The 27318-nt window shown below is 44.2% G+C and overlaps 1 protein-coding gene across 2 annotated transcripts in view; it reads left to right on the forward strand.

Moving 5' to 3' along the window:
* NEDD4L (NEDD4 like E3 ubiquitin protein ligase) overlaps window positions 1-27318 on the forward strand; it is a 757870-nt gene that overhangs the window by 206623 nt on the left and 523929 nt on the right. For both annotated transcript variants that reach the window (XM_030192990.1, XM_030192991.1), the window contains exon 2: window positions 17542-17615. In XM_030192990.1, the coding sequence (XP_030048850.1) occupies window positions 17542-17615 (74 nt within the window). The remainder of the gene's footprint in view (window positions 1-17541; window positions 17616-27318) is intronic.

Here is a 27318-nt window from a genome sequence, read left to right on the forward strand (position 1 = left end):
GGAGAGTAGGCATTCCTGTGCTAATCAGTTACAGCATCTTTATTTATGGCACATTATCTCAAACAAGTTCGGGTTCAATGTGGCTTTCATCAAATTTTTAAACCAAATTACAATAAAATAACTATAATGAAAATGTAAAACAATAATAGGTAAAAACATCCAAGCAGTAAGATGACTCTTTTTAAAATTAACAAATTAAAAGAATAGCGATCATCAACAGTGGCGAGGAATTCACTAAATAAGAATGCTTTCAACAATTTACGAAATTTCAAGTGGTCAGTAACCTATCTGAGTGACTTTGGTAGGGAATTCCATTTCCTAGTAGATTGGTATGTGAAACTTCCATCATGAATAGATCTATAACAAACTTTTTATAACACGGAAAATGGTGGAGAAGATAGTCTCTCGCATTACGTAAAGGTAATTCTAACAAGTATTGCATATAGTCAGGTAAAAGACCAAATAAAATTTGATAAACATGTATGCATAGTTTAACATTCTTCGTTAACAAGGCCTACAAAGAACACCTATAACCTCACTAAGTCACCTCACCAACCCATTCAAACATGAAAGAGCACCTTATACAACAATCCTAAGCACTACCCTCCTTCCTTTCCCTTCCCTTCCTTGATCGCTACACATTGCTATATATATCTGATATCCTGCTATGACAATGTTAACAAATCTATGTAAGCCACATTGAGCCTGCAAATAGGTGGGGGAATGTGGGATACAAATGCAATAAATAAATAAAATAAATAAAGGTAACTCTTGCATTTAAAGGAAGCCAATGCAGTTTGATTAAATGAGGCGCTGACTTGGTGAATTGAGGGGCTTTATTTACGAGATGAGACGCAGTATTTTGAGCTGTTTGAAGTTTTTTTGATGAGAGATTTTAGGCCTGAGTAAACAGATGTTAAGAGCACTAAAGATTTAACTAAAGAGCGAAAAAGAAAGTTAGAAAAGCTGTCTTTTCTCCAAGCTGAAGAGCCCTAGCCGCTTCAGCCTTTCCTCATAGGGAAGTTGTCCCATCCCCTTTATCATTTTCGTTGCCCTTCTCTGTACCTTTCCTAATTCCACTATATCTTTTTTGAGATACGGCAACCAGAATTGAACACAATATTTTGAGGTGTGGTTGCACCATGGAGAGATACATGTCCTCATTTTTGTTTTCTATTCCTTTCCTAATAATACCTAAAATTTTATTTGCTTTCTTAGCCGCCGCAGCACACTGAGCAGAAGGTTTCAACGTATCAACAACGACACCTAGATCCCTTTCTTGGTCCGTGACTCCTAACGTGGAACCTTGCATGACGCAGCTATAATTCAGGTTCCTCTTTCCCGCATGCATCACTTTGCACTTGCTCACATTAAAATTCATCTGCCATTTAGATGCCCAGTCTCGTAAGGTCCTCTTGTAATTTTTCACAATCCTCTTGCGATTTAACAACTTTGAATAACTTTGTGTTGTCAGCAAATTTTATTACCTCACTAGTTACTCCCATCTCTAGACCTGCCTCTAGTGAAACTGTGCTGCCTCGTGTCCTGCAGTCCATTTGATTCTACAAACCTCACAATCCTCCGCTTTAGAAACGTTTCCATCAGTTTACTTACCACCGAGGTCTGACTTAACAGGTCTGTAACTCCCAACCTCCTCCTTACTTTCAGTCTTGTGCAGAGAGACCACATCTGCTCTTCTCTAGTCCTCCGGGACTACTCCAGACTGTAAGGAAACATTGAAGAGGTCAGACAATGGAGCCGCCAAAACTTCCCTGAGTTCTTTGGTCATCCTCGGATGTATCCCATCAAGCCCCATCATTTTCTCTATTTTTAGTTTAGGTGTCAGTAATTTTTATTTTTAATGACCGCACACTAATGGCCATTAATACGAACAGTGGAAAAATGGCCATATTACTGTTGCAGTAAAAAAAAGACCTTAGTTACAGGAAAGCCTCATATAAGGGTGTGCTAAGATCACATTGTGCCGCAGCTTAGTAAAGAGACCCCTTAGAACAGGGGTGGGCACCCTTGGTCCTCAAAGGCTGAAACCCATTTGAGTTTTCAGAATTTCCACAATGAATATGCATGATCTATTTGCATACAATGGAGGCAGTGCAGGCAAATAGATTTCATGCATATTCATTGGGAAAATCCTGAGAACCTGACTGGGTTGCGGCCCTTGAGGACTGAGGTTGCCCACCCTTGCTCTAAGGGGTCCTTTTACGAAGCTATGATAAATTCTAGCACTCGCTTACTGCAGCTTAAAATGGTGTCCTGTGGTAATTTCCTGATCTGCATGTGCTACCCGCACATAAAAAAATTATTTTTTATCGCAGAGGAGGTGTGTCTGGGGAGGAGAGCGGACGTTTCTAAACTGATCATTTAGAGCAGCTACATTACTGTGTGCACACTGATTAGCACAGGATTACCGCGTAAACCCTCACCACCTACAAAATAGGTGTCGGTAAGTGCTAACACAGTAATTTGTTTTAATGGGTTCATGCTAATGGCAACATTAGCTCATGCAAATATAAATAGTAGTGATACTCGTTTGGGGTCTGACTGAAAGATTCTGTGGAGTATTGTGAGAATACATGGAAGAAAAAGCCTCAAGAAGCTCCCGGCTATATTAGGCAACGGGGGCAGGACTACTTCATCATCGGCACAAAAAAACCTCCTACTGTTTTTCAACAACTCCTTGATAACACAGCCACAGAAATTTTTCTTTCTTCTTCATACTCTTGCTTATTGCTTTACTACTGCAATATTGACAAATACAAGGAAATGAGCTTAGCTTGGTCACGGTCTGGATTTTTGGAGAAGGAAGCACCATACAAGCTAAGTACAAGCTAAGCTCATTTCCTTGTATTTGGCAATATTGCAGTAGTATAGCAATAGGCAATAGTATTAAGAAGAAAGAAAAATTTCTGTGGCTGTGTTATCAAGGAGTTGTTGAAATACAGTAGAAGGTTTTTTGTGCCGATGATGAAGCAGTCCTGCCCCCGTTGCCTAATATAGCCGGAAGCTTCTTGAGACTTTTTCCTCCTTGTATTCTCATAATACTCCACAGTATCTTTCAGTCAGACCCCAAACGAGTATCCCTACTATTTATATTTATATAGATCTGGACTATTTTTTAGGGATCTCTCCCTTGTTTATTGGTGTAGTTCATATTCTAACATTTGCTCATGGCCATTAATAGGAAAAATGGAAAGTTGACCATTTTACTGGTGCAGTAAAAATGGTCTTAGCTCACGGGAAAAAACATGCATAAGGGCACACTAAGGCCACTTTATACCGCAGCTTAGAAAAAGGACTCCATGGACACAGATTTTTATTTTATTTTTTACTAAATATATCTTTGAGGCTGCAGTTCTTTCAATTATAGTTGAATTTGAGATTGTACAGTGCTATAATGTTACACAGTTTTTGGGATTTTTCTTTCTTTCTTTTTTTTTTTTTTTTGAGTCAGAAGACATGTTTGTTGTAAAATGGCGAACTTTTTTTTTTTTTTAGACGAGTGTTGGAATAGTGGTCCTAAGAATGGGTTGTGGTTTATAACTCAGCATGATTTCTGGTACCACTGTACAGTGGAAATTTACGTTGCTTACTCCTATCTTCCCTGAAATCAATTTTAAAAAAATGTCTCTGCCTGTATTACAAATGAATGCATACCTTGTATGTGGCAAACCTGTTTGAGATACAGTATTAAAATTACTCTCCATTTACCTGGTTACCTTGGAATGGAAATTTACTGCCTCAGTCAGCTATGACTTCCGCATACTACTGACAGCATGTTCAAGTTTTCTGGCTAGGTACCTCTTTCTTTTGAATATATTCAGCCTTTGTTTCTGAATGTACATCTTGTGTTCAAGGTTTATTTTATGAACTTCTGGTAAGTGCATGCTTTTTTTTCTTTTAGGTATTTTGCAAACTTCAGTTAAGTGCTTTACAACATCTGCCTTCATGTGTCTGAATAAGTTTCCACATACCAGTTTGAAAAGCAAGGTAGATAATGGAAACTAAATACCAGATACAAAGAGGCTTATTTTCAAAGCACTTAGCCTCCCAAAGTTCCATAGAAACCTATGGAACTTAGCCTCCCAAAGTGCTTTGAAAATATGCCTCAAAGTGTTTTTTTTTTCTCATAGACTTGCAACAGGAAAAATATTTCAGTACCTTGAATTTCCAGATTAAAAAAAAAAAAAGATAAAAAGGAAAATAACTAGCCCCCCCCCCCCCCATTTACAAAGCCACACTAATGCCGACACAGCCCGTTCACTTTGGTAGGTGTAGGTGAAGAACTGGAGTTAATTTTCATATTCTCTTTCGTATGTCCTTGGTTTTCTTTTTTTAATGGCATAATTTTGAGTTTTGTGGAGAAATAGCAGATTCAAAAACATTTAAGCAAATATAGGGCTCCTTTTACAAAGCCGCTCTAGTGATTCCCGGCACGGCAAATATGGTGAAGTCCATTCAGTTCCTATGGGCTTTGTTGCATTTCCGCACGGGAATCACTACTTTGGCTTTGTAAGAGGAGCCCATAATTTGCTTGCAGACTTTTGTATATTGTCAGTGCATTTTCTATGTTGTGCAAGAATTTGTGCTGTGTAGAAGTTTCTTTTGTAGTAATTAAGCTACCATTAATTTTTATAGCTGCTCAGAGATTTATTTATTGCAGGAGAAGTTTGAGATTGTCCAGCTCAGAGAAAGAACGTTAGCTTGCATTTAATCTTTGCTAGTCTATATACTGGTGTATCAGTCTTCTAAAATTTTGTGGGGTCGTCTTTGTAATATTAAGGTGAATTAATAACTTGCTGATATTCGGAATATTAGCACAAATTAAAAAAGAAAAATACTTCAGGGCTAGAGGTTTATTCTGCTCATATTTCATGTTATACGTCCAGTGCATGTAAGAATGAACATTGTAGAACAGTGTTTCCCAAATTCTTCAAATTTGTTCGACATAGTGGGTACTTGACTTGAACTGCGTACCCCTGAGCACCGACCAGCAGCTATTTTGAAATGGATATTTTATCATTAAACAGTTAACTAACTTGGCAACATTCATAATAGATACTGGTCACTACAACTGCCTAGGCTCTTGACAGGTGGTGTGGTGTTCTTACAAACTGAGTAAAAATGAACAATGAGACTTAGATGGGACCTATTTATAAAAACAGGAGAAAATAAAGTTCTCCAAAAAAGTTGCTCTTAGTGACCAATCCAGTTTAATCTTTTCTCTGGGAAAATGAAACAAGAAATCTGATTGATCACTATGGTCAAGTTCTGCACATTTGTGAAGTACTTTTGGTTTTTATTTTATTTTTTATAAATAGGCCCCAGTGAACCAAGGCACCTTTCTATGCACATACCAAATGAAAACTAAAAATAAATAGCACACAGTAATGACACAAGTAGAAACTGTTCTCAGAATGTACAAGGAATGCAATCACAGCCACTTAAGTATGGTGTGAGCGGGTTTATAGACCTCTGCCCCTCACCCTTAAGAACAGTCCCTTGGACAGAGCCACCTTAAGAGCACTAGTTCCACCCAGGAGGAATTGAGCTGGGAGGAGGGGTGGAGCCTAGACCAGGAAGTATATAAGACAGGGCCTGACTGAGGTTAAGGAGGCCCAGAAAGAAGAAGGAACTGAAGCCCCAGTGTATGTCGTCACCGCCTATTATGACATGACTGAGGTAAGCTGCTTTTGCTTCTTGTTTGAGACTGACAAGCCTTGCTCTGAGGTTTGGCTGGAGCCAGACCCTAATACTCTGAGAAGAACTGTGAGACTCGCAGACTGTGTTTGGGGTAGGACCACCCTACCTGCCACAGACTGTGTTCAGGCCTTGCCAGCCTGAGGCCTTCTTTAGACTGTTTATTGAAATACAGAGGCATTCTGTCTTTTGTTCCTGGTCTTGTGATGTAAGAGGCCTCAGGATTCAATTAAATAAACACTTGTTTTCATTTATATCCCTTTGGCTGTGTTCTTTCAAAGGCCCACCCTCGACCCTTACTCTGGGCGTCACTTATGGACTGTCATATAATGTGATGAAATATAGGCACACATGTTTGCTTTCACAGTTTGAATGGGACATTTTGGCTTTCTTGGATGAAATAGGCATTCTGAATCTTGGTTTTAATGTACTGATTCTCACAATCCGTTCACTTTCCCGATACAAGCGGTTTCTCATTTTAGTTTTGAGAACTATTAGTAGATGAGAGAAGCTGGTTTCAGGTGAATATGTTACAAGAAATGATTTATTTTGGGGAAAATAGCTCTAGAGCAACTCGCCACTGTTTATAATTTAAGAGCAGATGCTGTATTTATAAGTTTTAGGATATTAATTTCTCCACCAATCACCAAAGGTGATAATTGCAATAAATTAAATAAATTAAGTATCAGAACACAAAGAGACCGTATTTAGCTTCAAAAAGGTTGATTTAATATACAATTGCACACGAGAGGTAGGTTTTAAGAGATCTTTACAGGTAATCTGTGCATAAAATAGAACAAAGTAGCAGGTAGGTTAACTTACAAGTCCTTGTTACAAGCATGCTGTGGTCCAGCTGATTGATATGCACATGGTTAGGACAGGAGGGCTTCTGCAGTGAATGGATCTGAGTTGCTTGCAGCTGAAGAGAATCTGCTCTTGGGAAACAGCTTGTCCTTTTATACCTTGCAAGCTGCAGGAGGATATGCCATGTGGATCTTTGCTGGCTTCCTGGTTTTTTGCACACGACCCCTGAGTCCTGGTCTCATGTTTGCACACGACCCCTGAGTCCTGGTCTCATGTCTTATGACATCACGAGACGTGCTGTCTGGATTCCTGCTCAGTCTCTGGGGCAGATACACATTACAAGTCCTTCCTTTCTGCACATGTCTGAAAGCTGATGGGAGGGGCAGGTATACCTTTGACAAGCAAATGTCCTGTTTATGCTTCCTCTGAGTTCTTTGTTTTCAATAGGATATTCAGGTGCCCACCTTAGTCATGCCTTTGTTAGGTGGGAGGGCAGAGGAAGCTCTTTTGTGTTTGTTAAGTGTTTGTAATTAACTATCCCTGCTCTCAGAAGTTCCCAGAAAAAGGAATGGAGAGAGAGGGGCTTGAAATGAAACTATTTTCTATTTAAAAGCTGCACAAATATATTGGTGTATATATATGTATCTGATCCAACACAACATCATGCTACACATTTAATTCTGATGATTGGCTTATACCATAACAAATACACCGAAGCAAAAAGAAGAAGTTCTGTAAGAGTCATTTTTGTTACCTGTGGGTATTCCCTTTTCTGCCTTTGCCAAATTACTGTATTTCTTCCCAGGCCTTCATTTTACAGTGTGGCAGAAGGAAGGCCCAAGAGTAGACAGAGGCAGCAACTTAATTAAAGCTAACTTGAAAAAAGTGTTCGTAGATGATGCCTATACCTCCATAGAGGCCTGCAGCCAGTCTTCATTCCATCACTCTCTATCTCTCTCGCACACATCCCACCTGCCCGCAGCCAGTCTGCCTCCCTCACCCTGAGAGCTTGTTGATTTTGCTGTCTCATGAGATTGGGAGTTGCAAGATTAACAGGCTCTTCCTGCACCTTAACAGATATCAGGTACTGCAAAACATACAATCATTCCACTTCAAAAACACTGTGCATAAACTTGTGCAAAAGCACAGTTGGAACCTTACCATAGAACACGAATTCCCAGGACTCAAACAGCAACAAGCTTGTGTGAAAAGGCAGCACTGTAAATATTACACTGGTCCCTAAAACACCAATGTACCACCTAGTGAGAAAACAGAACAAAATAATAAGGCGGAGGGCCGGAGTGCACCCGTCCACCCACACCCTGGCGAAGGGGGGAGGTTCAGCTGCAGTAGAGCCTTGGTGGCTAGAAGAGAGCTTTTGTGCCAACCCGGGCTCCTTGCCGGAAAAGGAGGGATTGGAACCATAGGCTTAAAGCCCACATAGTTACTGGGCACGCCCTCTTTGTCCCTGAGGACACAGGTGGGAGCAACCTACCCTCCCACTCATCCCTTGCTTTACTTATGATTTCTTTTATTCCACTCATGTCACACCTTGGAGGGTGGGAATACCCACGCCTGAGTGATTTGGAGGAGTGCTAATACATCAAGTTGCGGTTTGGTGTAGATGGATTCACTGCACCTGGGTTGGATGCACCTTGCTGTGTGGCAGGAGCATCCTGGGCACAGCATATAGTGCATTGGTCAGTATTGCTTATGGTGGCGGACTGGGTGCTTTATTTGTAGCTTTTAAGAGCTTATAGTTTGGCTCGGGTATCCCGTTTTTGATGGTGTTAAATACAGTCATGTCTTTTAATAAAGCTGTGGCCAAGTTGTTCCCACTTAATTATAAAGTGCATGTGTTGTCATTTATTAATTTGGGTTTAGAGTGCTAAGGGGCCGGGACAGGGTGTCATGGTTGCCTATGTTATAGGACTGCTACAAGATCGCTCACAGAAACTACATGCTGGCAGTACACCGCACTCTGGTCACACATGCAAAGCATAGAAGACGCTCAACAAATATGAAACGGGACCACAGATCAGTAGTAGAGATATGAAGCCAGATAAAAGAACTGGAAATCTTAAGAAGTCAGACTCTGCTTGAACAGCAATACTATTGTGTATCTGGATTTTCAAAAGGCGTTTGACAAGGTACCGCATGAAAGGCTACAGAGGAAATTGGAGGGTCATGGGATAGGAGGAAAAGTCCTATTGTGGATTAAAAACTGGTTGAAGGATAGGAAACAGAGAGTGGGGTTAAATGGGCAGTATTCACAATGGAGAAGGGTAGTTAGTGGGGTTCCTCAGGAGTCTGTGCTAGGACCGCTGCTTTTTAATATATTTATAAATGATTTAGAGATGGGAGTAACTAGCGAGGTAATTAAATTTGCTGATGACACAAAGTTATTCAAAGTCATTAACTCATGACAGGATTGTGAAAAATTACAGAAGGACCTTACGAGACTGGGAGACTGGGCGGCTAAATGGCAGATGACGTTTAATGTGAGCAAGTGCAAGGTGATGCATGTGGGAAAAAAGAACCCGAATTATAGCTACGTCATGCAAGGTTCCATGTTAGGAGTTACGGACCAAGAAAGGGATCTGGGTGTCGTCGTCGATAATACGCTGAAACCTTCTGCTCAGTGTGCTGCTGCGGCTAGGAAAGTGAATAGAATGTTGGGTATTATTAGGAAAGGCATGGAAAACAGGTGTGGGGATGTTATAATGCCGTTGTATCGCTCCATGGTGCGACTGCACCTTGAGTATTGTGTCCAATTCTGGTCACCGCATCTCAAGAAAGATATAGCAGAATTGGAAAAGGTGCAGCGAAGGGCGACTAAAATGATAGCGGGGATGGGACGACTGCCCTATGAAGAAAGACTAAGGAGGCTAAGGCTTTTCAGCTTGGAGAAGAGACGGCTGAGGGGGGTCATGATAGAGATATATAAAATAATGAGTGGAGTGGAACAGGTGGATGTGAAGCATCTGTTCACGCTTTCCAAAAATACTAGGACTAGGGGGCATGCGATGAAACTACAGTGTAGTAAATTTAAAACAAATCGGAGAAAATGTTTCTTCACCCAACGTGTAATTAAACTCTGGAATTCGTTGCCGGAGAATGTGGTGAAGGCGGTTAGCTTGGCAGAGTTTAAAAAGGGGTTAGACGGTTTCCTAAAGGACAAGTCCATAAACCGCTACTAAATGGACTTGGGAAAAATCCACAATTCCAGGAATAACATGTATAGAATGTTTGTACGTTTGGGAAGCTTGCCAGATGCCCTTGGCCTGGATTGGCCGCTGTCGTGGACAGGATGCTGGGCTCGATGGACCCTTGGTCTTTTCCCAGTGTGGCATTACTTAGAGAAATAGTATTGCTCTACCTTCACAATAAAACATAGCACCCATACGTATACCGAATAAACTCTATCCTCTCCCCCCCCACACACCCTTCACTCCTCCCTCAACCACCCACAAAACATTATGTACACCACACCACAATCACTCATCCTGCCCTGTTCACAATTATTACAAATAACAGGTGAAAAGTTGGTACTCCAACTGCTTCTTAAAAGTTGCTATATTAGTTATCTACCTCAGAGAAAGTAGCAATTGCTTACAAAGCACAGGACCCGCCACTGAAAAAGCCCTTCCTCATTTGTTCAAGATGTATTTGCACCGTTAGGAACACATCACAAAGCCATTCATGCAGATTGATTACATCTGTAAAGCATTGGCTAGATAACTAGCCGAAGAACGCCAAAGCACATGATGGATAAGTAAAAGGATCATAAATTGAATCTTGGCCTCCACAGGAAGCCAATGCAACTTGGGCAACAATGGGGAGATGTTTATATTAGAGGACTGAAATCCAATCAGCAGCTTTCTGTATCACCTGTAGAGACTATCCATCCTGCAGCAAGCCCCATTACAACGTGTTACAGTAGCCAAGACTGCTCAACACCCAACCGAAAATCCTCCTCTGCTACAAAAGACCTCACCCTATTAAGTAATTTCAGTTTAAAAAATGAATGTTTAACCATCGCACACACACCTGTGTTTAAAAGATAGGTTGGCATCAAGCACACTCCCCTGCTGCACAATCAAATCTTCCTGGTCACCGAGTACCACCTTACTGGGAAAGTTGAGTACACCCAATCTTGAGACCACCATTATCTCCATTTCCCCTGCATTCAACATCAATCTATTGTCCCCCAACCAGCTAGACACTGCCTCAAAAGCCTCATCTAATTGGGCTACTGCCACCTTCACGGTTCTAAAAAGGAAAAAAACCCTGGACATCATTATCATAAATATGATAAACTAACAAAGACTGAAATCAATGGCAAAGGGGACCCAATGTAGATATTAAACAATGTAGCTGGTAGACACAGTCCTTGTGAAACCCCTGCTGACAGCTGTCTAGCAGATGAAATGATAATCACCTGTCCTATCCCTCACAAATGAACTAAACCACTCTTGGCAACCCAAGAGCCCACAGCTAGTGCAACAAAATATTATGATTCAAGGTGTCAAAAGCAGCCGAGATATCCAAATTCACCAAAGTCCAGTCCCAATCTTAGGACATCCACAGTAGACAGCAAAAGCGTCTCAGTACTGTGGGCCTTTCTGAATTCAAATTGATATGAATACAATATCCTTGTAGATCGCAGAAAAGTCTAGCGATGAGTCAAAACTTTTTTTTTTTTCATGCAGAATGATCTTTGCCAATATAGGAAGTGGCAAATATAGGAAGCGGTGAAACCGCTCTATAATTTTTAAGGACTCAAATATCCATATTTCAGTAATGGGTGCACTGTGGCCAGCTTCAAACTCTCTGGCATCTTCCTTGCCCGCAGCACACCATTCCCAATCAGGACCAGCACCGGCCCACATAAATTATCCATCTGCTGTAATACACACAGGAGGCAAACACACTGCAAAGGCAGAGTAGGTCACAAGGTCTGCAAAACAGCACATATCTCTCTCACCAACTCTATCAAAAACAGGCCAAAAACTATCCCCTCTAAAAGGGGGATCAAGTTCCTACTCCTGACCCTCAGACCTTGAAAGTCTCTCTATCTTTACAACAACAACAACAAAATCTACCAAACTGATCAGAGATATCAGAAATGTGCACTTCCAAAAGCTGACATCCCAATTAATAAATTCAGAATAAAATATATAGGGACACCTTTTGTCTAAACATTTTATTTTAATTTGCTTTAGTCCCAGTATGTCTCTTCTGCTTTTATTTTCTGACTTTACAGGGTCTCCTGCCTATTAGATATTTCTTCTCACCATGTTCTCTATCCATCTTCCATCTGCATCTCTATCTGTCCTGTCCATCATCTTCCCTCTGTGTCCCTTGTCCCTGGCCTCCCCTCATATTCAGCATCTGCCCTCTGTATCCATATTTGCCCCTCTGTGTCCCTGCTCCACCCCTTTTCCAGCATTGGCCCCTCTGTGTCCCTTGTCCCTATACTCCCTCCATAATCAGCATCTCTTCTCTGTCTCTCCTCTCTCTCTTCCCTTCCACCCACACCCATCCACCCTGGGAGTAGAGTTTTATGCTGTCTTTTCTTTGCTGCCCCCCACCACAGTCTGGTCTCTCTCTCTAGTCCAGTCGCACTCTCTCTTTCTCTCTCCCCCTCCAAATTGAGTCAAGCAGCACTTTCTCTTCCCTCCATATCCAGGAGCACCTCTCCCTCCCTCCCTCACCTAAGCCAAGTCCAGCAGCACCTTTCCCTCTCTCTCTCCCCCTTCTCCGACCCGAGTCCAACAGTACCTTTCCCTTTCTGTCTTCCTTCCGACAGTCTTTCCTTACGTTGATTGTTGCATGTGGCAGCAGCAATGCAGCCTTGGGGCTTTCCTAGGCCGCACCCTGCCTCCCCTGAAGCAACTTCCTGTTTCCACAGAGGTGGGGTGTGGCCTGGTGGTGGCGCTGCCACTGCCACTTGCAACAATCAAGGCAAGTGAGGATGGACTGTGAGAAGGAGGATGGAGAGGGTGATGTGCTGGACCCCCCCCCCTCCCTGGGAGGGGGCGAATAGAGAGTTGTATAGCTGGACCTGAGGGAGAGATGCCGGCTTGGTGTGTGTTGTGGGGGCGCCGTGTACCCCCTTGGTAAAGTACACTTACCACGTGTTGGGACCGTGTGTTGTAGAAAACATTTTAAGATTATTTTGTTTGCATGCCTGTTACCATGTGTCCAATGCATGTAGGGAATGAAAAATATGGTAGAAGACATTTCAAATGGTGGTAGAGAAGGGCCACACCTTACTTTATTTATACAGAACATACTGTAAGCCAGTACAGTATGTGAGAGCCAGGGCTGTCATCCTTATCTGAGTTGCAGAACTAGCACTGACTGATAGCCTGAAGGTGCAATTAATACTGCCCGCTTCCCATTCAGTCCTTTAAATGCTTTGATGGGTATGTTGACACACATAAATTGAACTTTGGCTTTTACTCTAAGAGAGAGGCTTGTTTTTCTTTTGTTAGCTACAGTATGTCAGTAAAAATATTTGAACATCAGAGATCATTTTCAGCCACTCCTGATGATTCTTTTTTCCACATTTTTTAAAAAACTGGACAGGTTAAAATTTTCCATAGCACAAAATAAAAACAATGCAAAGCTCTCTGATTAGTTGTATAGGGAGCAATTTTGTAAAGACATATCTGTGCAGAAGTGACAATTTCTGATGCTCCTGTGTGCATAGCGTTGGATAAAGCTTTGCTTTCTTTCTTGCCTTTTTTTTTTTTGTCTTACTCTCTCCTCCTTTCTTCTGCCTTCTTGGTTGCATCACCAACATCTGCTTGTATTTATATTTCTTTCATCTGTTCATGGAGCTCCAGCCTTTCCACTGCTGCAGTGCAAGACCTCTAGATTCATCATTTCCCTTTGTTTATTTATTTATTGCACTTGTATCCCACATTTTCCCACCTATTTGCAGGCTCAATGTGGCTTACAAAGACCTGTTATGGCATCACCATTCCAGGTTAAAAAGATACAGTTGGTATTACAAAGATATCAAGGATGACAGGAAGATTTAGTCTTCTTTATCTTCTTTCTCCTTTGATGTCACTTTGTTAATTATTTGAAAACCTTAACACTGCAAAATAATTACTTTTGGATTTTGGTTTAGCTGCTATATTATTTTTGTGATGGGCATGTAATTTTGCTGTAGCTTGAAAGTGGGTTCTAAGTGAGAGTATCTCTGCAGAGTAGATAAGAGTAAATGTGATGTTTTATCTTCAAAATACCTAGAATGAGGGTCCAGACATTTAATTATGGACCAGTTGTTTTCACTTTAGTATATAAAGTAAACCGTTAATTTGCTTTCAAGCTCTTATTTAACAGTGCTAAGAGATAGCATGAACAGGGCTATCCCAAGGGTATATGACTTCCTAGATGCACCTTAAAATGTTTGTCCCCAACCCCCAGCCTCAGGGTGGCTCAAGGCTATCCCCCTACCCCTCACATTTAGTTTTTCACCTTCCCTTCCATAGACCAGCATATCTTCTTCCTTACTTCCTCACTGAGGTGTCCAGCATATCAGTCACCTTGCCAACACAACATTCTTAGTGCCTGGTGTGAGTCCTTGAGCTTCTGTGCATGCTCAAGGCCTACAGGGTCTTGCCCTTTCTGAAATATAGAGTTCAGAGGGGCCAGGATCCATCGGGCCTTGAGTGGATGCAGATTCTCAAGGCCTACACTGAGCATGATGAGTGTTGTATGTGTTGCATAGTAATTTGCCTTCAGTGTGTGTTTTTTCTGCATGGTTCATTCTTGGGACCATTTTAAAATTGTCTTTGATAAGTTTGGATGATTGCATAGATAACATAACCCCCCCCCCCCCCAAAAGAAAAGGTTTATAGCACAGTATGGCAAGTTACAAGCACTTTGGGAGGCAACAGTGAACACATAGGAAGGAAAACTGAAATGCATAGGTAAAAACTGGGGATTGATGAAGGATCAATGTGCTATAGAAGACCACAATCTGAATGATACGGCAACCTAGTAGTTTAATAAAAAGGCTAGCACCAATTTTGGAATATATTAATAGATATATTGTAGGAAAGAAAAAGAAACTAATTCTCCCACTACACCTGGTGTAAGCAGGCCTTAAATTTTACATTCTCTCCGGTATTGGCAGTGTCTCCTCCAGTCCTGGCCAACATAACTGAGTTCTAATACGATGTAGAATGTGTTGAGAGTTTTATTCAGTTTAGAAAGAAGATGATTTGGAATAGTGACTTGTTGGCAGTGTTCAGATATGAAAAGCAGGAGATGATGTTTCTAAACATAGGATTAATGCCTGTACCATCTAAGCATAGGTGGAGAGACCCTTGTCTGAATGTGGGGCTGACTACAAGAGAAGAGTAGTTGGCTTTGAGGGAACCAAGATGAAGGGAAGAGAGCAAAGGATTGAAGGGGAGATGGAGGGATCTCAACTGAAGGAGGAGAAGCAGAGATAGTGTAGCTAGAGGATGGAGAATGGTTTGCAAGGAGAAATATAAAGGATGGACAATGGAGGGAAAAATAGGATTAGGAGGTAAAGGTGGATGAGATAGAGGTGGTGGTAGGGATGATGACCCTAATTCTAGCTCAAATTTGTGCTCAAAACTTATAGAATAAGGTAAGGTTAGTTGTATATATAACTTAGTTAATTAGCTGCTAATTGGCATTAACCAATTGGTTATAATTGTTATTAACTGGCAGTTATGCATGTAACTGCCTTTGATATTCTGTGAGTTGCGCTCTCAAATTCCAGAACATGCAACTTCAAGGATTCATACACCTGGTATGGACATTGGTGGGTCAGGCATATGTCAGGCATTTAAGTGCACAGATTATAGAATAATGGCATTTATGCGCCTAACTGCCTACAGTTAGGGGCAAGCATTTACGCCAGCCATTGAGCTAGTGTAAGTGCTCGCGTCCAAACTTTGGAGAGTATAAATGCAGACTTACACTGCCATTAAAATTTATGTTTGGCATGCGTCATCCCAGCGCCTACCTTTAGGTGATCTGTAGAGAATTACTGCCTTGGTGGTTAACTTGCAGGTAAGATTGGCAGTCTCCCATAATCTGTGCTTCTGTTCATCAGTGGTACCTGGTAGGTTAGGATATTTGTAAAAGGCCAACACAGAAATGTTAAATGTAAACTTTGAGTTTTTGAAATCTGCATTGGTCGTGGGTGGGGCCTGTGTGATTCACAGATGCTGCCATTTCTTTCCAAGCATATGGGAGGCTTGTTTCAGGCTGGGGAAGTCAGGTAGTAAAGGCCCCGGCTTGGGAGGAACTTGGCCATATCTGCACATGTGTGTGATATCATGGACTCGTGCATGTGTAGGGAACCCGTTTTCAGCCTGGGAGCTAGGAGGAATAGATTTAAAAGTTTTTAGGGTCCTAGAGCCCAAATTAAATTTAATAGAGGGGACACATGAGTGGGAATGGCCAGTTTGGTGGTGCCCTGATTTCAGTCACACTTGCACAGTGACATTTTTGTTTTGTGGAAAAGCCCCAGAGAGTGCTTAGGGGATGGGCAGAGAGCAGCTCGGAGACCCAAAAACAGCACGAAAATTTGCGCATGTTCACGGGTGCCAGAAGAGACTGGCACTGACACCTGATTTATATGATAGTTATTTAAAGTATTTAAAATTCTTCAGCACTGTTATAAATGAAATAATTTAGATGTCCTGAGGTGCCAGAGATGTGTTGTAACTTTATTTTATGGAACTTTATATGTAAAATGTTTCAAATTGTGAGTATCTCCTGGGGGTTTAAAAGAGGTTTAAAAGTGCAGGTTTTCACATAAATCTACTTAAAGCATGGCTGTAAGATGTTGCAGATGAATAAAAAGCAAAAACAAAGGATTTTTATAGTGTAATTTTGAATGTTTAAAAAACATTTGGGGTGGGCCGTGCTGTGCTCAGGTTTGGTAAGCTGTCTCCAAAGAGATTTACATAGCTTAAACCTGATTGGCTACAGAAGGAAGCTGTTACCTGGGGATTTTTCTAGAATCTCTGGGGAGAAGACTGGTGGGGTTGTGAAGAAGGAGGCTGAGTGACTGTAGTCTGTGTGATTGTGGGGGAGAGAATTTGTGAAAAGTACATTTGAGATTTATAAGGTGGTTTACCTTTACATTTGGCTTTAACTAGGTTTGTTGTTCTGTGCACATATGTTAACCAAGATTCTACAGTTACTTAGCATTTCAACGAGTTTCTAATTGATTAGAATAAAAACTGGTCATTTAAAAACGCTCATAGGTCATCTTGCATTATTCTATATCCAAGATCCAAGATCTTTACAAATATTTATATTGATATTGGTTATAACATCTTTTCTCTTTGAGGCAGTAATTTACTCATTTTTCCTCTCAAGTATTTTAAAGGGTAGTGTTTTAATGAAGCACCTCTGTCTGAGGTAACTTTATTAAGGCACTGGTGACATATTCAAATCATAGTCATGTAAAAGTAGGACAGAGTCTGTTCCTGAGAATGGGAGGGGGGGGGGGGGTTACCTTGGAACATACCTAGGCAATCAAGTTTTCAGGATACCCACAATGGATATTCATGAGAGAGATATGTATACACTGGAGGTAGTACATACAAATTTATTAATGCATATTCATTATGGATATCTTGAAAACCAGACTGTCTTGGTGTCTCGAGGACTGGGTTGAGAATCCCATCATTAGAGTGTGATGGTGGTGGATTGGTTGTCATTCTGTTATAGTTAATTCACTGTGTAGACAGTTAAACATGTAGCTAGAAACCATAATATATTTTCACCAATCTTTCTGTTTAAAACCTTAGTTCAGACTGAATTAAGCAGCACTTGTTTTTTCACACTTTTTGATGGTGTTACACTTTGTTGTTACCAAGTTTTACTGTAACATGTTTTCTCAGAATTTATGCCTGAAGTGTATGTTAATGAAATTACATTACATTTGAAATCAAAGAAGCACATCTTCAGAGGGAATCCTTAACGCTTCTTTTTTTCCTTGTTTTATAGGAAGAATCTCGTGTCCTCAGAGTTAAGGTGGTTTCAGGCATTGATCTTGCGAAAAAAGATATTTTTGGAGCCAGGTATGTGGTGCCTCCAGTAAAGAGATCAAGAAATGATGAGTTATAGTATTATTCCCATAAATGTTAACTTAGGAAAACCATTGCATAATATGATCTCGTTGACAGAGAATTCATTTAGAGGGGCATAATCGAAAGGGGCGCCCATGTTTTCCTGAGGACATCCTCACAGGATGTCCCAGAGAAGGGGTGGGGAAACCTGTATTATCGAAACAAGATGGGCATCCATCTTTCGTTTCGATAATATGGTCGGGGACACCCAAATCTTGACATTTAGGTTGTCCCTAGAGATGGTCGTCCTTAGACTTGGTCATTTCTGATTTTCGGAGTTAATGGAAACTCCCATTTCAGAAACGACCAAATGCAAGCCCTTTGGTCGTGAGAGGAGCCAGCATTTCTAGTGCACTGATCCCCCTGACATGCCAGGACACCAACCAGGCACTGCAGTGGACTTCAGAAATTGCTCCCTTACCTTGTGTGCTGAGCCCCCCAAAACACACTTCCCACAACTACCATAGCCTTTACAGGTGAAGGGGGGCACCTAGATGTGGGTACAGTGGGTTTCTGGTGGGTTTTGAAGGGCTCACATTTACCACCACAAGTGTAAGAGGTGGGGGGGGGGGGGTGATATGGGCCTGGGTCTGCCTGCCTGAAGTGCACTGCACCCACTAAAACTGCTCCAGGTACCTGCACACTGCTGTCATGGAGCTGGGTATGATATTTGAGGCTGGCATACAGGCTGGCAAAAAATATTTTTAAAAAATGTTTTGAGGATGGGAAGAGGTTAGTGACCACTGGGGGGAGTAAGGGGAGGTCATCCCCGATTCCCTCCGGTGGTCATCTGGTCAGTTCGGGCACTTTTTTGTGGCTTAGTCATAAGAAAAAAAGGACCAAGTAGAGTCGTCCAAGTTTTCGTCAGGGATGCCATTTTTTTTCCATTATGGGTCAAGGATGCCCATGTGTTAGGCACGCCGAAGTCTCGCCTTCGCTACACCTCTGACACGCCCCCGTGAACTTTGGTCATCCCCACGACGGAAAGCTGTTGGGGATGCCCAAAATCAGCTTTCCATTATAACGATTTGGGCGACCCTGTAAGAAGGACGCCCATCTTGCGATTTGTGTCGAAAGATGGGCGTCCTTCTCTTTCGAAAATAAGCCTGATAGTATTATAGAAAGACCTAGATTAATGTGGTGTTTTCCTTAATTTTTTATGAGAATAATTCAGATATTGTGCATGTGTTTTGTACTTAAGAACATATGAGTAGCCATACTGGGTCAGATACAGTGGTCTGTGTAGCCCAGTATCCTGTTCCAACAATGGCCAAGCCAGGTCACAAGTACCTAACAGAATCCAAATCATGGCAAAATTGTAAATTATACTATCGCACTTTTTCAGATGTGTAGTTCATTGGTTCCAAGTTGGTATTAAATTTTACTTACTGCACTGTTCATTTACTTGGTAAGGAAGGTACTCAAATGCATCAGCACTTTGAGAGGACATTATCCCCCGGATTATGGCACTGAAATTTCAGCATCGATCCAAGACGCTCAAGCAATTAAATTTGCTAAGGCCCATTCATTCATACTTAAGTCAATTATTGATGTTAATGATCTATTAATTGACACTAATTAGGATTTACCTGCACATCTGTTTGCATGCTATTCTATAACCCGAGCGCCTAAATCCCATAGCGCACAACACAAAAGGGGGCATAGCCAAGGGGGTGTTAAAAGCAAAAATTTGTATGCAGTGTCATTTATGTGTCTCAATGCCATGAGTTGAGCACTGGCATTTACACCAGGTTTCAGCTGGTGTAAATACCAGCGTTCAACTCTATCCACGATAATGGGCTCTAAGCGCTATTCTATAAAGAGCACTCAACTCGGAGCGCCCTTTATAGAATATTTCCTAGGTCCAGTTTTTTTCTGGTGCCAGTTTTTTTGTGTGAGTCATTTATAGAATTTCTCTCCGTGACAAAACAGTGGGTTTCTGAGCCTGGAAACTATATTAATTATTTCATGAAGTGTATTTCTCTTAATTGCAGATGGCGCTTGTTTTGAGTTTTAAACTGCTGCATAAAATGACTTTCTCTCTTCCAGTTTCAGTTTATGGAAAGGCAATCTGTAGTACCATTGGGCAGCTACTTTCAAAATTGATGCCCTGGGCACTGATTGGCTCTGGATTTCAAATCTAATCTGACAGTACTGGATTTTTCCCAGTCTCAGCCAGGGAGCAGAAAGAGAAAGATCTCTTTACTGAGACCCTGTGAGCAGTTATATGTTATAACCTGTAAGCAGCTATATTTCCTAAACTCCCCAGGTAGTAAATGAATGTTTAGATGGTTTTATAATCGATCCATATTCAGTTACTTGTTATTCCTTGTCATCAAGCAGATGCAGCCATTACAGATGGGTTGTGTCCATCAACCAGCAGAGGGAGATAGAGAGCACACTTTTTTCAGTGCCTCATACCAGCTTGCTCCACTCAGTGTTGCCAGGTGGGCGGTTTTACCGCCCAATTGGGCGGTTTTCCGCGACCCGCCGCGGGAAATTTTTGCCCGCGGCGGGTTGCGGTTTTTTGGGCGGTTTTTTAAGCTTCCGGGCGGCTTTTTGGGCGGCTTTTTGATTTTTTTCAGCCGCGGGGGGCGGGGTTAGTGACGTTTTTGGGCGGGGTTAGTGACGTTTTGGGCGGGGCCGATGACGTGGAAGGCGGGGCCGATGACGTGGGAGGCGGGGCCGATGACGGGGAGGCGGGGCCGATGACGGGGAGGCGGGCCCGATGACGTGGGAGGCGGGGCTGATGACGGGGAGGCGGGCCCGATGACATGGGAGGCGGGGCTGGTGACGGCGGGGGCGGGGCCGGTGACGCGGGGGTGGGGGTGTCAGGGGCGGGGTTTGTGTTTGGGCGGGTTTTGGGCTGGTTTCTGGCCCGGATTGGGCTGGAAAAAAAAATTCTACCTGGCAACCCTGGCTCCACTGCCTCTCTTCAGTATTCTCTATCTCCCCTAGCAGAGTGGCTGCAGCTTCTTTGAGCTCCATCTAAAATCTGCCTGGAGGTTGCTCCTGTGCTTTTGCCAGTTGTTAGCAGGGGTGTTGGAGGCTATAGCAGCTTCACTTTAAAGGCACATAGGTTCGCCCTTTCCCTGCCTTACCCATACCTCCGTGGATGTGGACACATTGCTTAGCTTTCCCTGTCCTTCCCCACCAACAGTGGATGCAGGCACATAGGTTCACCCTTTCCCACTCACCTGAGCCTCCGGAGTTCTATTTACCTCTGCTTTCCTCACAGCATTAAAAAAAAAAGGAACAGAGGTTTTTCCTTACCTTTTTCTGTGGGACCGGAGCTGTGATACTCGATCCAGTGAGGTAAGAGTGTTTTCTGACTCCTCCGGGGTGGGCCCGCGATCGGGGCGATTTTGGTGCGAACCGCCATTTTGAATTTTACCGCCGTTTTCGGCGATGGCTGCAGAGACAGTAAAGTGCTGTTCCAAGTGTGGCAAGCGCAGATCAGCAGCGGGGCTCTGTAAATCGTGCTGTACAGACGTTAGAGCCAGCCTGAGCATGGCGAGTGACGATTCTTCGCGCTCTGAGCTGGCAGCGGGCGCCATTTTGAATTTACCACAAGGCGCGACCTCCGCTGAGACGGAGAGTCCTGAGCCCGGGGGGAGGCCTCGGAGTGAGGCTGATATGGGAGCTACTAGCCCCGGCAGAGATCCGGGTGCCCAGGGTGAGTTTTTCTCCCCTGATTTTGTCTTATTAATGCATAAAGCATACATGCTTAAAAGAGCTCTCCCACAAAGCCCGGCACGGGCCTCTTCTAATGCCCCCCCCCCCCCCCCCCCGGTGGATTGTAGCCTGGGTATGCCCTCTGAGGCGTTATTCCCTGATAATTGGCAGAATATGAAGCGCAGAAGGGCTCATTCCCCTTCAGAGAGTGCTGCACCTCCATCCCCCCCCCCCCCCCCGTGGTCGGGCTGCGAGGATTCGGAGGACTCTGGCAGGCCTTCATGGTCTGAGGAGCCAGAGTCTGGTGCAGAAGTGACTCAGGATCTGGACGATCCCTCTGCGGTGAGGATTTTCCACAGTGATGAGCTGCCAGCGCTTATTTCTGATGCCCTGCAGGCTCTCTCTATTGAGGACCCTGCCAGTGGCACAGCCTCCTCTGTGAATCCTAGGATGGCTATTACCAAAAAGCCTGCTTGAGCCTTTCCTTTGCATGACTCCATCCAAGAGCTTATTTCGGCTCAATGGGCTGACCCTGAGGGACCTTTGAAAGTTTCCAGGGCTATGGGGCAATTATATCCTCTGAGTGAGGAGCATATGGCTCGCTTTGCTATGCCTAAAGTGGATGCTCTAGTCACAGCTGTGACAAAGAGAACTACCCTCCCTGTTGAAGGAGGTTTTGCCCTGAAGGATATTCAAGACCGTAGACTGGAATCAGCACTTAAACGATCATTTGAAATTGCAGGTCTCACTATTCAGGCGTCTGCATGCAGTTGTTATGCTGCTAGAACCTGCCTGGCTTGGTTGCAACAGGCAGTGGAACAGCCCGGTGATGGAGCGGAGCCCTTTTCAGATGTGGCTCCGCGGATGGAGTCTGCCTTGTCCTTTCTTGCTGATGCCCTTTACAATATTGTCAGAGTTTCGGCTAAACACATGGCAGTAGCAGTGGCGGCTCGCCGTCTTCTTTGGCTACGGCATTGGGCGGCGGACATGGCCTCTAAGCAAAGGTTGGTGAAGTTGCCCTTTCAAGGCCTTCTCCTGTTTGGTAAGGAGTTGGAGAAAATTGTGAAGGCCCTGGGTGAGGCTAAACCCCAGCGCTTGCCCGAAGATAGGCCTCGGCCTTCCTCTAAGGGTGCGGCGGTCCACTCCTCTTACAGACCTCGCTTCCGTGAAGCTCGAAGGTACCGCCCGGGGCGTTCTGCTGGGTTCACTTCTCGTGCCCGTTTTCAGCAGAGGAACTCCTTTTGCTCGGACAAACGTTCCACAGCCACTGGCTCAAGGCCTGGAGTTCAGGGGCGACCCTCTCAATGATGGTGCGCCGGCCCTCTCCTCGAGTCCTGTCATCGGAGGACGTCTTTCCCTCTTTGCAGAGGAGTGGGCCAACATTTCCTCAGATCAGTGGGTCTTGGACCTGATCAGAGATGGTTACAGAATAGAATTCGACGTGCTTGTGGAGTCCCGATGCGGTTCTGCTGCCAAACGGGTGGCGGTAGAGGAGACTTTACAAGGTCTGATTCAGATAGGGGCCGTGTCCCCGGTACCTCCCGCCGAACACGGCTGCGGCCGCTACTCCATCTACTTTGTGGTGCCGCGAAAAGGAGGGTCTTTTCGCCCTATTCTGGACTTAAAAGAATTAAACAAGTCCCTGAGAGTGCGGCGTTTTCACATGGAAACCCTGCGCTCCGTCATTGCGGCGGTACAGCCAGGAGAGTTTCTCACGTCTCTGGACCTGAAAGAAGCTTACTTGCACATTCCAATTTGGCCCCCGCACCAGACGTTTCTGAGGTTTGCGGTGATGGGAAAGCATTTCCAGTTCCGGGCCTTGCCTTTTGGCCTCGCCACAGCTCCCCGCACCTTTTCGAAGGTTATGGTGGTAGTAGCTGCCTTTTTAAGGCGAGAGGGTATTCGGGTTCACCTGTACCTGGACAACTGGCTCCTTCGAGCAAACTCTGCTGCAGAGAGTCAGCATGTAACAGCCAGAGTGGTCTCAGTACTTCAATCTCTGGGCTGGGTCGTCAATTTGGCCAAAAGTCACCTGACCCCCTCGCAGTCTCTAGAATATTTGGGGGCCAGGTTCGACACAGCCTCGGGGTATGTGTACCTACCCGAGCAAAGGCGGTGCAAAGCTTCAGAATCAGGTCCGTCTGCTCTTGAGGATGCCCGCGAGCTTGGGACATTGTCCAGCTGCTTGGATCAATGACGGCCACTATGGAACTGGTGCCCTGGGCGAGAGCGCACCTGAGACCTCCACAGTATGCTCTACTCCAAAGATGGTCTCCAGTATCTCAGGATTACCAATGCAGACTCTCTTGGCTCCCTGCGGCCCGACTCAGCATGGAGTAGTGGCTCTCAGACAGCATGCTGCGGCGAGGAATGCCACTGGCGCTCCCCGATTGGTGCCTAGTAGTGACACATGCCAGTCTGAAAGGCTGGGGCGCACATTGCAAGGGGTGCCCAGGGTGTATGGACACCCGAGGAGTCGGAGTGGTCCATCAACCGCCTAGAGCTGAAAGCGGTGTTTCAGGCGCTTCTGGCCTTTCAAGTGACCCTGGAAGGATTGGCTGTCAGAGTGATGTCGGACAACATGATAGCAGTGGCCTACATAAATCGACAAGGCGGCACTCAGTGCAGAGCTCTAGCCGCGCAGGCCGAACAAATTTGCCACTGGGCCGAGCTGCATCTACAGTTTCTGTCGGCAGCTCACATTGCAGGTCAGAGCAACGTGGAAGCCGATTATCTAAGCAGGCATCAGATCGATCCAGCGGAGTGGGAACTTGCAGACGAAGTGTTTCTGCAGATATGTGACAAGTGGGGCAAGCCCGTGATCGATCTAATGGCGACAAGCACCAATGCCAAAGTCCCGTGCTTCTTCAGCAGACGGAGAGATCCTCGCGCGGCGGGGTTGGATGCCTTGGCTCAACCCTGGCCTCCGGGCCTACTGTATGTGTTCCCTCCGTGGCCCTTGATAGGGCAAGTGCTCCTGCGGATTCGGCTGCATCCAGGAGAAGTGGTTCTCGTCGCCCCGGATTGGCCCAGGAGGCCTTGGTATGCGGACCTCCGACAGATACTCCTAGAGGATCCCCTTCAGTTACCTCTGGTTCCCAACCTGTTGTCACAGGGTCCGGTGACTAAGGAGGACGCTGGCCGATTTGGTCTTATGGCCTGGCGATTGAGAGGGCGCAATTGAGAGGCAGAGGCTATTCCAATAAAGTAATTACCACTCTCCTGCAAGCCCGCAAGCGTTCCACTTCCGTGGCTTATGCCAGGATTTGGCGCCAGTTTGAAGTCTGGTGTGCTTCCAGAGAGATCACACCCCTGCGGGCTCCTGTCTCGCCGATTCTGGACTTTTTGCAGGATAGTGTACAAAAAGGCTTGGCCTATAATTCCCTGCGGGTGCAAGTGGCAGCGTTGGCCTCCCTGCGTGGCAAGGTTGAAAGCGTGTCTTTAGCTGCTCATCTGGATGTGGCACGGTTTCTTAGAGGGGTGCTTCGGCTCCGTCCTCCCGTGCGTGCACCTTGTCCAGCTTGGAACCTGGGGCTAGTGCTGAAGGCTCTTCAGGGTGCTCCCTTTGAACCGCTTCGGCGTGCTTCAGAGAAAGATTTGACACTGAAGGCCGTCTTGTTAGTGGCCATTACTTCGGCGAGACGGGTGTCAGAGCTCCAGGCGCTGTCCTGTAGAGACCCTTTTCTGCAGTTTTTAGAGTCCGGGGTCATGGTTCGGACCGTGCCTTCCTTCTTGCCTAAGATGGTTTCAGCGTTTCTCCTAAACCAACCTATTTTCTTGCCCTCCTTTGTCGAGGAGGAGTTTCCAGAATCTTTTGGGCAATTGCACCTGTTGGACGTGCGCAGGACTCTGCTGCAGTATCTGCGAGTTACTAACTCAGAACCTCTGATCCTGTTTTGCTATCAGGTCCTCGCAGAGGGTCTCCAGCGCCTAAAGCCACTATTGCCCGCTGGCTTAAAGAATCTATCTTTTCAGCTTATTTGCTTGCCGGCCGGCCTCCGCCTGATGCCTTTAAGGCGCTTTCCACTAGAGGAATTTCCTCTTCTTGGGCTGAAACTGGAGCACTCTCTCTTCAAGAGATTTGTAGTGCAGCAACATGGGCTTCTAAGCTCTCTTTTGCCCGACATTACAGGCTGGATGTGGCTGCCAGGAGAGACGCACATTTTGGAGCGCAAGTGCTGGCGCGTGGTGTGGCTTGTTCCCACCCTATCTAGGGATTGCTTTGATACATCCCATCTGTAATGGCTGCATCTGCTTGATGACAAGGAAGGGAAAATTAGGTTCTTACCGTGATACTTTTCTTTCCTTTAGTCATAGCAGATGCAGCTATGATCCCTCCCTGTCTGATGCTATCTGCTGTAAGTCTATTTCAGGTTCTGTTCGTGTTTCCTGCAGATTCCGTCCTTGGGAGAAAGTCGGAAAACCATCTTCAGGATTCCCTCCAATTTCATGTTTTGGAGGATGAGTTTATTCCCTCCGGGAGGATGAGTTTATTTCCTCCAGTTATGTCTCAGTGGAGGATGGGTTTATGCCCTCAGGGAGGATGTTTCTTTCCCTCCATTCTGAGTTAATGCCCTTTGTTGTAGGGCCATCATTCGCTGTGAGGAAAGCTCATGTTATTCCCATTGCGGTTTGCCATACTGCTTTGGAAGCTTCAAATACTGAAGAGAGGCAGTGGAGCAAGCTGGTATGAGGCACTGAAAAAAGTGTGCTCTCTATCTCCCTCTGCTGGTTGATGGACACAACCCATCTGTAATGGCTGCATCTGCTATGACTAAAGGAAAGAAAATTATCAGGGTAAGAACCTAATTTTCCCTTGCTTGCTGATTTCATCTTTTTCTGTTCAAGTTCTGTGATAATAAATCTTATTTAGTTTGACTGCTGTCCTGGACATACTAAGATTCCTAGTTCATGTTTTTGGGTCTGTGGGTGGTTTCTGGGAATTGTGGAACCCCTGGAGAGTGGCCCTAGTGTCCTAGAAATCACTGGGAAATAACCTGAGAGTGGGAGGCTAGCCCATAGGCAAGCGGGATCCTAGTTGTTGGGATGAGGGTGCTAGTATAGAGCATGAGCCCAAGTGCAGGCAAGGCTGGGCAGACCCTTCAGGTGGTCGCAGGGTAACCCCAGGCAGGTGCTAGGCGTTTTGTGACACCCTCTATATGTGATGTCTGTGTAGAAAAATTGGGAGTTCTAGAGTAATGCAGTAAAATTCATCAATGAAAACCTCTCCCTAAAATAAGAAGGCATCTGTTATTTTCAACTAAACTTCTGGAATTGAATGCCAGTGAATGCCCAAATATGCTCCTCGTAAGAGGCGCATTTTGAGATTTTTTTAAACTCACTAATATATGCCTCAAAACGTTCAGTGTACTGACTGCTAATGTACCACAAGTGTGTATTTTAAAGGGAAGATGTAACAAGCATTTTATCTTCTGTTTAGTGTACATTCTGCAGTATTTGGATCTTTTTACTGGAATGTCCCCAGTTGTATGATTTATTTTGATTTTCTTTTATAATATCCTAAATCCAAGTTTACAGTTCAGTGAGAACTAATATTGTTCCCTAGGACTTTGTGGGTAATCAGCTCATGCTACAAACCTTGATCTATGGGACTGAAGGTTTTCATGAGATTGTTTCTGTGTTCTGTAATCCATCACATCATATTCTGTTAGTTGAAAATGAAAATACCTCATTGCAGTGAGAATTGGAAAACCAGGACTCATAACATGAAATTTTATTTGCATTACAGATAGAAGAATTTTATGCAATAACAGTATAATTTTCTGCTTTGCAAGCTCTTTCCTTTCTCAGGGAGATGTTTGTCTCCATTCCTAAAATTCCAACTTTTTCCTTTTACTATGCCCAGACAATGTCTCCTGTATGTTCTTTCTCTCTGTGCTTTATATCTCTATATATAAAACACACCTCCAACGTTCTAATGAAGCTGGAAGTTGAAGCTCTGTAGATTGCTTTTGCCCAT

The sequence above is a fragment of the Microcaecilia unicolor genome, chromosome 2 (genome assembly GCF_901765095.1).
Source record: "Microcaecilia unicolor chromosome 2, aMicUni1.1, whole genome shotgun sequence".
NCBI classification, from domain to species: Eukaryota; Metazoa; Chordata; class Amphibia; order Gymnophiona; family Siphonopidae; genus Microcaecilia; species Microcaecilia unicolor.